We start from the raw sequence: 12,366 nt of genomic DNA on the forward strand, positions 1-12,366 counted from the left end.
AATGTAAGTATCCCACTCTGAATCTTACTTGTGTGTAAAAATGTGTAATAGGTTATATGAGTTTTATTGAATAGGGGGCATTGTTTTGGAAACAATCTGAGACTACTGTTATCACCAATTTGTTAGAGAACTTAGAGCAATTTTTTTTTTTTTTTGGTCAGTCATGGGGCCTGAACTCTGGGCCTGGGCGCTATCCCTGAGCTCTTCAGCTCAAGGCTAGCGCTCTGCCACTTGAGCCATAGCACCACTTCCGGCTTTTTCTGTTACGTGGTGCTCAGGCATGCAATGCAAAGCATTCTACCACTGAGCCACCTTCCTAGCCCCTACAATGTGTCCTGATCAATGTCACACCTTTCACCATTCTCCCCCATTCCTCTCAACCCTTCCTCTCTCCTCAATTTTGCAAATACATACTGAATTTTATGTTCTTAAAAGATCTGGGCTTACATATATCTTGTTTCATGTATAGTCCGATGAGAGGAAGTCTGTTCTCGGTAAGTTGATCATTGGTTGACTTGTTTGTAGAACATGTGCTGGCCTGATGTCAATCTGCTGTAGAGTGGTACAGGAGCCCCTTCACATGAAGTGGTGGCCCGTGCCATGAGGCAGTCATTTCACCCCCTGCTGGCCAAAGAAGAGGTGGTGAAGCCTTTCTTGTTTCCTCTGGGCAGGTGGTTACTTCATCGTGAAAGGAGTTGAAAAAGTGATTCTCATCCAGGAGCAGCTCTCTAAGAACAGGATCATTGTGGAGGCAGATAGGAAAGGGGCTGTTGGAGCATCCGTTACCAGGTATGGGAGGCAGAGAAGTATTCATGGGAAGCCTAGTGGCCTGCTTTCATACACAGGCAGGCAGTATTTCAGTAACTGCCAGTGTGATTTTTAAATTATCTGCATCTGATATTGGTGTAAATCTGTAACCATACAGTATTGACTTTATGTAATTTCGTTGATGCAAGTATAGGGACATCATTTGAAAGGTCACTAGTTGTTTTAATTAAGCTCAGCTTTTAATTAAGAAATTTGTTTTTGCCTTGTGACAGGATTTGACAGTGTAGCTCCAGCTGATCTTGCTAGAACTACAGACATATACCATCGTATTCAGCTGCATTAAAGAAACTTGCAGGGAAAAAATACAAAAACACTCTTCAGCTTTTCCTGCTCCCTCTCACCCTTTGGCTGTTTACATGTATGTTCTTACATCCATTTAAGTGGAGACTATTTTACATACGGTTTTCAACGATTCTTATGATGGACTTAACATCATGTTCTTCGCTTTTCACCACCTGTTTTCACAGTTAACTGTATATCTACAACAACTTCCCTTTAATACTGCTATGACTTTTTCCCCTGGTTTATTATCATTCATGACTTGAAATTTGGAGGGTGGTGAGTTCTGGGAATAGAGATAGGGGGCATAGCTGTCTGTGTGGTAGTTTCTCTTCTGACAATGTATTAGGAGGAACGAGTGTAGTGCAGAGTTTAGAACAGAGTTCCTACAGCTCTCTCTGGTGGAGAAGCAGTTAACAGCCTGGCTAATTATTATGAAGCACATACTCAGAGCAGGTCCTAGGGTCCTTTATACATGTTTATTTCATCGTCATCTCCATCTTCTAGGTGAATGGTCCTATCTTCTTTTGATAAGTGAGCTCGGAGTCACCTTGAGTGTAAGAGCAGCCTTTGAACCCATGCCTTTCCCTTATGCACAGTTTTACAGCCAATAAATCTGAATTTAGATTCTAATTATTTCTGGCTATGACACTGCATAAGCAACTTAGCTTCTCTGAGTGGATAATATGCATAGAATGTAACCAGCAACCAGTATGTATTGCTATTGTGGTTAATATAGCCTTTCTGTGCTCATTAAAACATTAGGAATTTTATACCTAATAAAGGTTATCAATTGGAGATTCTTAGGCTCCTTTTTTTCCTAGCTTCACTATAATTTATTAATTAATTTTAAAACATATTTCTTCATAAAGTATGGCTCAGACTGTTTTGAGGTTTTTCTCTTCAAGTACACTGTACAATCTGTCATGAATATATACCTTACAGTGAGAGTAAGTCAGGTGGAATCAAAGTACAGTAGGTCAAAGGACATTACCACTTATCCCCCACAAATTTCTACCATAATCTCAAAGCTAAAGAAACATTTATTAAAAAAAGAAACATTTATAGATTTGGAAATGTTTATGGAAGTGGCTATGGAAGGGCAGGTTGTGTATCTTTTTGTCATCATTTGTTGTTGATTTTTTTTGTTTTTGTTGGTCATGGGGCTTGAACTCAGGGTCTAGGCACTGTTCTTGAGATTTTTTACTCAAGGCTAACACTGCCACTTTGGACCATGGTGCCACTTCCACTTTTCTGGTGGTTTATTGGAGATAAGTCTCATGGACTTTTCTGCCCACATTGGCTTTGAACTGTGATCCTCAGATCTCAGCCTCCTGAGTAGCTAGGATTACAGGTGTGAGCCACTGGCACCTGGCTCATTGTTTGTTTGTTTTTTGCCAGTATTATAGCTTGAACTCAGAGCTTTACGCTCACTTGGCTTTTATACTCAAGGCTAATGTGCTCCCATTTGAGCCAGAACTCCACTTCCAGCTTTTTGGTTTTTTGGGGGGGGTCCAGTCGTGGGGCCTGAACTCTGGGCCTGGGTGCTGTCCCTCAGCTCTTCAGTTCAAGGCTAGCACTCTACCACTTGAGCCACAGTGCCACTTCCGGCTTTTTTCTTTCTGCTTATGTGGTGCTGAGGAATCGAACCCAGGGCCTCATGCATGCAAGGCAAGCACTCTACCACTGAGCCACCTTCCCAGCCCCGAGCTTTTCGGTTTTTTTAATTGGAGCTAAGAGTCTCAGACTTTTCTGCCCAGCCTGACTTCCCACTGAGATCTTAGATCTCATCCTCCTAAATAACTAGGACTATAAATATGAGCCACCAGTGTCCAACAGGATGTATTTTTGAAAAATACTTATCTGAAAGGACTTTACTGATGACTGTTGAATCTTGCTGATTGATGAATCTTAGTGATTGAGAGCCATGGCCCTGCGTGTTACTGAGCGAGAACACCATTTACCTAACTTGTGTTTACTTATAGCTCCACCCATGAAAAGAAAAGCAGAACCAATATGGCGGTGAAGCAGGGACGGTTCTATTTGAGGCACAACACATTATCTGAAGACATACCCATTGTGATCATATTTAAGGTAAGCTGCAGCTCATCTGAAAACTAAAATACTTTCTCTGATTTATTCTCATACATAATTAGAAATATGGAAGGTTAGAAATAGAAAAGTCTTTGGCATAGATGGATTTTAAATTGATAGTTAATAAATCTGTACTTTTTCTATTTTACAAAGTAAATACCTAGAAGTATAGGATGAATAAGCCTCCAGCTTATGATGTTGCTAACCACATACTTCTCCTACCCAGAACTCCATATTACTAGTTGCTTGCGCATCTTTCAAGAGATAGTTTAAAATATACAAGAACATGGATATTTCAGTTTTGTCTGATACATCCATGCATACTGTTTTGTGATTAGCTCTTTTTGTTGTTTGTGTCTGACACCTTGACAGTGTTACATTAGCTGTGTGTGTGTAGTACTGGGGCAGGAGCTAGGGCCTCACACTTGGTAGGCATTTGCCCTAATACTAGTCACACTCCCAGTCCCAGTGTATTCCTTTGGACAGACTGTCCACTTGGGTGTTAACCAGCTCCTAGCTCTCCATGAACCTACACATCTCTATCTTGCTATTACAAAACTGCTGTAATATCATATCACACAGGGATAAGTGTGGTTCCCAGCTGTCCTTACCCTTGTAGGTGACGTTCCTAATAACTCTTTCATCTATAATTCACTTTTGTTTTTTTTTAGCTTGTCTGTGAATTGGTAGCAAAGACCCCAAAAGACACTTCCTATAGAAACAGTTTAAATGGTGTACTCTTCTCACTTTATCTGCCCTCAGCTGTCAGTATTTACCTACCCTATCAACAGTTATGTTATTAGTCATTAAGCAAAACAGAGGAGAAAGTCAGAGTTAGGTGGCACAGTTGATCCTCAGTGTTTACAAATTCCATATTTGTGAATTTGCTTCTTTGTTAAAATATATTGAATTGTACCCCAAAATCAATACTTGTGTGACTGGGATGGTAGTTGTATACCACTGTGCCTGACTCAAATAAATGTGTTTTAATACAGAAGAACACATAAATTAGTATTCTGTATTAATCAGTTAAGAAAGATGTGACTGTAGGCTCACAGAAATCTACCCCTGTGTTTCTATCAGGAGCAATGATTCAGTATTTACTAATTATATGTAATTGAATATGAGTTATCAGTGCAACTCCTATGAATAATGGTTTGACTGCAAATGGGTATGAAGTGAATCTTAGTAGTTTAATTGAAATAAAGAGTTCAGAATATTTGAAGACATACTAGGTCCTTCAGATAATTTTAGAGATTGATAATTATCATTCTCATTGATCAACATGGTTTCACTTTTGGGTTAATGTTTCTATCCAGCAGTTTTTGTGATCATGTAAATAAATTATGAGTTACACTAAGAAATGACAGGAAGAGATCTGCAGGGGTAGAATTCACTAAGCTCCTTAGAAAGGGAAAACTTGTGATTATAACCTCCAAAGGAAGACTAAAGAAGGGATGAGGCTCTATTGTGAAAGGTTTCACCTAGTGGCCAAGTGTGAGGGTCAGGGAGGAAGTTAGGCTCTTTTAACTCAGGCTGGTAGTTGGGGCTAGGGAGTGTGAAATGGTGGATCCTAGATATCTAGTGCATGTTGACAAGTCAGGTTAACTTGGGAGATACCCAAATTCCAAATGCAACTATGGGAAGGGAGTTGTAGGAAATGTTTGTGTGTTTTGTACACCTTACTGTACTTTTGAGTTCAGTGTGAGGATCTGTTAGGTGAAGCTGTTTAATGTCTTTCATGATGATTATAACAGGTGCATTACATTGAGAGTCCAAAGGAATTCTGAAAGACATGAAACATTTACTTCCTTTCTTGGAGGTTTGTATTTTCAAAGCATGGAAGGAATTTTCTTGAAGGGATTCCCACAGTGCCCAAGTGTCTGGTGTACATTTTCATTTATCTGCGTAGAATTATATCTCCAACAGAGGGCAGTATGTTCACAAGTATCCAAAAGGCATTTTTGCAAGTTTTGAACACTTGTAAATGGATAGTACTGCTTTCTCTAGACCAGTAATTTTAATTAATTGTAATGCCTTTAATCAGACATTATTATAATTATGCATGATGAGATATATTTGTGCCTAAATATCTGAAAAGTTTAAGTACTCTTTTATGAGGCAACAAAGATTTAATGAAAGTTTCTTCTGTCAAATTCGTTTAATATTTATGTTGTGATATTTATTATGTTTAAATAGATACATACATAGCTGACTTAAATCCTTTTTAGGATAGGGCTGTAAATTAACAGCTGGATGTTGTTCCAGTTGTGGTTTCAAACTTTTCCCTTTCTGGTTATAAAAGAGTACTTCCGTTGCATAAGTTCAGAAAACTGCTCAGAAGCATAGCCACATGTTCAATATATTTTCCAGATCCTTTTCTTGTGATTTTTGTAACATAAACAATTTTGTTTTTATGTAATAGTGAATTATGAACAGCTCTCTATGTATATCAATAGATGTTTGCTTCATTTTTAGTGAGTATTGAGTAGACGTTGAGTGCTTGTGGTACAGCATTTATGTATCATTTATCTTATTTGTTCTCATTCCTTCACACACCATAGGGTGCGTGTCCTTACACATGTTTGTATGGCTTGATTATTTCCTGTGACATTTTAGTTCTAGGAGTAGACATATCTTAAAAACAGAAAAGCAAAAAAGTGGGCCCAGCTTGCCATTTTTTTTTTCCAGAAACATATCTGTTAATAATCTGATAAATATATACAAATTAAAATAAGCATTTAAAAAGTGGTTCCAATAAGTGAGCTAAATATTTTGGTCATGCACAGTCTTTGGATCTTCAATTTCTTCAGGAGTCTGAGTACACTGACAGGAACTTGTTTGCTACCTGTGGTTTAGACTTTTCCAGCTGGGGGGCAGCAAAGACTATGGCTTGTTTAGAGTCAAACAGATCTACCTTAAATATCAATTTCTCCACTCATTGGCTATGTTTCTTAGAGCAAATTTTCTTATCTATTTTAAGTCCTGGGTAATTCATCTGGGGTGAGCCTGGGGAAACCCCAAGAGGGTTGTGGAACTCAGTGAAATGGAATACTTAAAAAAAAAAAATGCCTGAAAGGGGGCGCCCTTTTCTTTCCTTGGCTCTCCTCACATACTTACTGTCAGAGCTGGGAAAATAAACTGGGATGCTAGAAAAAGGCACATCATTTCTCTTGTTGTGTTGTGTGGCACTAATACAGACCTTGACAGTCATTAGGACTTGATGGTTGTTGATTGTATCCAACAATTGGCTAAAAGTGACAGAATCAGCAGGGTTTCCAGATTCCATGCTGAGTCTGAGTATGACAGAAAAAACCTTGGAGGCCTAGGTCTGCCTTATTTATGGACTTGAGTCACCACCAAGGCTCTCCTGCCCATGAATCTTCCCACTTTCCTCTTTGCGTTCCCAGGCATTCGGCAGCTGCACTGTGGTGGCCCTCTGTAGCCGCAAAGATTTGTGGAAAACACAACCCAATTTCAGTGGTACTGACATTGTTTCTTAGAAACCAATTTATGGGGACACAGGAATAGAGGGAGGAAGGGTAATAAGTGTAGTCACGGCATTCAGTGTATACTATGTATAAATGAACAATGCAACTTTTGAGCAGGGATGGGAGGAGGAAAATGGGGAAAGTGAAGGAAGGGGTGACATTGTCCAAAAACTGTGCTCATTACCTGACTTCCCCTTTGTACAGCTACTTCATAAAGATAAAGAAGAAAACAACTTACACACAAGTTTTAATTAATTTATTATTTTTATGCCAGTACTACAGTTTGCAATCAGAACCTGGACACTGTCCTTTAGTTTTTTCACTCAAGGCTGATATTCTACCACTTGAGCCACACCTCCACTTCTGGCTTTTTGCTGGTTAATTGGAAATAAGAGTCTCTTCTGCCAGGCTGGCTTCAAACAGTCATCCTCAGATCTAGGATTACAGGCATGAGTCACCAATGCCTGGCTAAGGTTTTTCTTTTTTTTCTTTTTTTTTTTTTGGGGGGGGGGGTTGGTCGTGGGGCTTGAACTCCTCTGGGCTTGCCCACTGTCCCTGCGCTCTTCAGCTCAAGGCAAGTGCTCTACCGCTTGAGCCACAGCGCCACTTCCGGTTTCCTAGTGGTTTATTGGAGATAAGAGTCTCACGGACTTTCCTGCCTGGGCTGGCTTTGAACTGCGATCCTCAGATCTCAGCCTCCTGAGTAGCTAGGATTACAGGCATGAGCCACTGGTGCCCAGCTTTTTTTCATTTTTAAAGAGAAACAATTACAGAGTTAAAGAGGACCTCACGGTTCTCATATTACCTGCTGAAATTGCTGTTAATAATAACAAATGAAGCCGGGCACCGGTGGCTCACCCTGTAATTCTAGCTACTCAGGAGTCTGAGATCTGAGGATCGCGGTTCAAAAGCCAGCTAAGGTAAGAAAAGCCGTGAAACTCTTATCTCCAATAAACCACCAGAAAACTGGAAGTGGCACTGTGGCTCAAGTGGTAGAGCACTAGCTTTGAGCTGAAGAGCTGAGGGATAGTGCCCAAGCCAAAGTTCAAACCCCATGACTGACAAATAATAATAATAATAATAACAAATGAATGTTGCTTGAGAGAAAAATTCGAGATTTCTGAGTATTGATACTTTAAGAAGTTATCTCTATTGTGATCTATATACAATGTATTTCAACAGTCACCATTAGTGTGCAGCTCATTCTCTCCTGTTCAGTGATCTTCCTTCTTCTTTCTTTAAAAGTCACACTGCAGCTATCCAAGAAGACTGCATGACCATTTTTTTAAAAGTGCCTCCTGCTAATTTTTTTGACTGTTATTTGCAGGATATGCTATCTATATCTTTGTTTTCTCATAGGGTCATTAGATAGCATTTCCACTGAACATGTTAGTAGGATTCATTTCAGGGATCTCGAGTATAAAGAGTTCCATGTAGAGCTAGTTTTAAAATGTCTAGATTATGTCTGTAAACTGAATGGTTGAGCATTTTGTTTCCATAGCAATATGTCATTTATTTGTAGCTGCAACTACTGAAGGCTAACTACTCATGAAGTCATTTCAGTCTTTGGAGCTGGAGCCCTTTTGATGGTAACGAGTTATAGCCCCTGTGTTTCAGTGATTCCATGTAGAAAGAGGTTCTTTTGCTGGAAAGCTTTGGCAATAATCATTCTTTCTGACATATGGTGTCACTTAACATGTGCTTGGCGTGTTCTTTTGTTTCACAACTTAGACATGTATTGGGGGCTTAATCAGTCTGTTTAGATCCATTGTTGGCCATTTGAAAATGTTAGGTAGTAAAAAAAAAAACACTACTTAGATTCAGTATCAGGACAACTGGGAGTGACAGCCCATGTATCAGATAGGGAGGTTAAAAAAAGATGATTGTTAATACCAAAGTAGACAGTCAAATTGGTTGTCTTTTTCACTTGAAATTACTAAAACAAACATTGCCAAAAAAAATTTAGGTAGTCTTCAGACCGTGAGATTTCAAGGTCAGCATGCCTAAAGAAAGGAGGCTCCTGTACCACATGACTGCCATGCCAACTCTGGCTTCATCTCATCTGTCTCCCTGCCCTTCTTACCCATCCTTAGTGTCTGCCCTTGCACATCTCTGTGTTTGGCTTTCATTTTACTAGGTTGGTGAAAAGTCTTACATCAAAAATTCTAGAGAAATGTGATTGGACTCCACTGCAAATTAGTTACCATATTCATGGTTTTCTTATATTTTTATTTTCTTAGCACCCACATACTGTTATTTTGAGAATTTAACAAGCATGGGCTGGGAAGGTGGCTTAGTGGAAGAATGCTTGCCTAACATGCGTGAAGCTCTGGGTTCAATTCCTCAGTACCAGCTAGGCAAAAAAAGCCAGAAGTGGCGCTGTGGCTCAAGTAGTAGAGTACTAACCTTGAGCAAAAGAATCTCAGAGACAGTGCCCCAGGCCCTGAGTTCAAGTCCCAGGACTGGCAAAAAAAAAAATCAACAAGCAAAATGAATTTACATTGCCATTGTAGCTTTGTAAAGGAAAATTATGCTCTAGTTTTGTTTCTGTTTGTTTTGGCCAGTCGTAGGACTTGAACTCTGGGCCTGGGTGCTTTCCCTGAGCTGCTTTGTGCTCAAGGATAGCCTCTACTACTTAAACCATGGTGCCACTTCCAGCTTTTTCTGAGTAGTTTATTGGAGATAAGTCTCATGGACTTTACTGCCCAGGCTGGCTTTGAACCTCAGTCCTCAGGTCTCAGGTTTCTGAGTAGCTAGGATTTCAGGCATGAGACACCAGCTCCCAGCATGCTCTAGTATTTCTGACTGGCCATGTGCAACCAAGGAGGAAGTGTGGGTGAAGGCTTTACATTTATGCAATCATCCTGGGAATAGTGTGGCTCAGCATGCTCAAGCTAAGAATAACCTAGTTTGTATTTTATATAAAACATTGGAACAGACCATTTTGTTTAATTTTTTTAGTAAGTGTCCTTTCATCTATGAAAAGCTGTCTTAATAAATTTATTTCATTTGTAAGTAGTAGAATTTCTAATGTCCATTTTACTAACCGTAGAGCTAAAAAAATCCTGCAAGACGTGCTGGTAGCTCACATCTGTAATTCTAGCTACTCAGAAGGTTGAGATCTATGGGATCAAAGGTCAGTTTCAGCCCTGGCAGGAAAAAACCCTGCGAGACTTCATCCTCAAAATAACTGGCAAAAAACTGGGCCAGAAGCATGACTCAGATGGTAAAGCACCAGTCAAGACAAGTGAGTGCAAGGTCCTGAGTTCAAACCAGAACCAGCAGCTAACTAACTAAATAAACTGCAAAAGGTAGAATAATGAAAAATAATTTGTATCTCAGCATTATTTTATAAAAAAAAATTTTTTTAAACCAATCTAGTTGTATAGTTTAAAAGTAGTTTCTTAAAAGTCAGGTATGGTGGCACAAGCCTATTATCCCAGAATTCAGGAGGCTGAGATGGAAAGATTGAAAGTTTGAGGCCTACTATGGAGTCTGGACTCAATAGCAAGACCCTATCCATTTAAAAAATGGAAAAATATTTTTTTTAAATACAAAAACTGAATTTGATTCCAAAAATTGTCGCCTTTGTTATCTGTGCATATAACAAATCATTGCCCAGGTTCTGTTGTTCTGTAATTTGGGGGTTGTGTGGCTTGGTATTTCTGGCTTGGCTTTCTTTTTTGCCAAGGTAACAGTGCTTTTATGATGGAGTTTCCAAAGTCATTCATACCCCACTCCTCGACTTCTGTAGAAGAGTCTCCAAAGAATTTGTGAACATTTTTCATACTACCACACAAGTGGTCTAAGGGGCCACACCATCAACTTAGCATTGTTCAAAGTCTTGACGCCTTTCAGTGAGTTTATCCAGAAGGTCATGTGGATTCATAGACTTTTGAATTGGAAGGGCTCTGGGCTGCTGCCTCACTGCCCATGAGGTAGAACAGGGTGTGTGACAGTACTAGCTGTGACGTATCATTAAATTAGGACGAACACCTTTGACCTCGTGGCTTGAGATGGTTGCCCGTCAGTCATGCTCAGGACAGTTCCCTCCGTGTTCCACATTGGGATGTGGCTTCATTCCCCTTTCTCTGTCTCCTTTTGAGGAGACCTGAGGACACGGCAGTCAGAACTTGACAGTTTCCCTTTGGTTCTGTCTTCCTTGTAACACTAAAGGAAGAATTGAATGCACACATAACTTTCTCCTAACTTCTAAGGAGCAGATTATCACCGTGCCAGGAGAGGTTTAGAGGGATTATGTTCTGTTTCTCGCCGTGGCAGAGTTCCAGGCAAACCTGTGAAGGAGTGAGTTTTAGGACCATATGTGATCTACAAAGCCCTGCTCCGCTGCATCCACCTTGAAACACTTAAGCGGGTTGCTTAAACCTGTTAAGTGTGTTCTTAGTTTTTAAACATCTCTTTTAAAGTCTACAAAAAGCCTCAATATCTCTTGAATAGTGAGGTAAAACATCCGTTCGGAAAATTCTTTTCACATGAATACCAACAATTTGACAAGTCTCAGAAAAATTAATGTTGTGACAAAAGTAATTGGGGTTCTGCTCATTTTCAGCAGTGTGTGTTTTTTGATTCAGTGCCCTTGGCTCTTTTTTCCTTACAAGCTTGCCTTTGTAATTGTGACCAGTCCTCCTCACTATCCCTTCTGGCCTCCTTTCTCCACTATGAAACTCTTAGAATATTTAAAAATTTTAGAAGTAGTACACATGAGCAAAATGCTTGAGAATGTTTGTTTTCTTCCTCCTAATGAACATTTCTGCTTCAGGTTCTTCTGCAGCTTGGGCTGTGGCTGCCAATGCCAGATGGCACCGTTTCTGAGAGAAGAGTTAGCTTTTGCTTAGAAGTAATACCACAAACAATGCCAAATTAGCATAAGCAAATGTCAGTGAGTGAGCACAAAGCCAACACTCTTTCCGTCTTTTCTTCCCTCTCTAGGCCATGGGTGTTGAGAGTGACCAGGAAATTGTGCAGATGATTGGGACAGAGGAGCACGTGATGGCCGCCTTCGGGCCCAGTCTGGAGGAGTGCCAGAAAGCTCAGATTTTCACACAGATGCAGGTGTGTCTTTCCCTGGTGTCCTTGGCTCTAAATTGGAATTGAGCTCTCATGCGGCTCAGCGATAAGGTGTCAGGTGCAGTGGTTTTTGGGGTGGTGGATTGGGGCAGGGTGTCGGGGAGATGGGAGCAGTTGGAGAAAGTTCTTTTGGCTCATTAGTGTAGATTGGATGGGGAATTTGCTAGACAAATTAGGAGCCTGTGGTCTTTAATTTAGAAGAGGACTATATGGCCAAGAGAGTTCTGTTCTTATATAAGGACAAAACCTTCAGTTTAAAAAATGTGTAGCACGGGGCGCCTGCGGCTCACGCCTGTAATCCTAGCTACTCAGGAGGCTAAGATCTGAGGATCTCGGTGCAAAGCCAGCCGGGGCAGGAAAGTCTGTGAGACTCTTATGTCTAGTTAACCACTAGAAAACCGGAAGTGGCACTGTGGCTCAAGCGGTAGAGCCTTGAGCTGAAGAGCACAGGGACAGCGCCCAGGCCCAATGACCGACCAAAAAAAAAAATCTGTAGCAATTCTAGTGTAGAGGGTTGATTGGAGGAGGAGCCATGCACTTTCTTCTTGTCATCTTGTTTTTCTTCTCATATTGGGGACCAAACACA

The 12,366-nt window shown here is 40.4% G+C and overlaps 1 protein-coding gene across 1 annotated transcript in view; it reads left to right on the plus strand.

Moving 5' to 3' along the window:
• Positions 1 to 12,366, plus strand: part of Polr3b (RNA polymerase III subunit B) — a 91,048-nt gene that overhangs the window by 12,810 nt on the left and 65,872 nt on the right. The window contains exons 8-10 of the mRNA XM_042693255.1: positions 672 to 789; positions 3,093 to 3,201; positions 11,643 to 11,765. Coding sequence (XP_042549189.1) covers positions 672 to 789; positions 3,093 to 3,201; positions 11,643 to 11,765 — 350 coding nt within the window. The remainder of the gene's footprint in view (positions 1 to 671; positions 790 to 3,092; positions 3,202 to 11,642; positions 11,766 to 12,366) is intronic.

The sequence above is a fragment of the Dipodomys spectabilis genome, unplaced genomic scaffold (genome assembly GCF_019054845.1).
Source record: "Dipodomys spectabilis isolate Male_0828 unplaced genomic scaffold, ASM1905484v1 ptg000163l, whole genome shotgun sequence".
Classification (NCBI taxonomy): Eukaryota; Metazoa; Chordata; class Mammalia; order Rodentia; family Heteromyidae; genus Dipodomys; species Dipodomys spectabilis.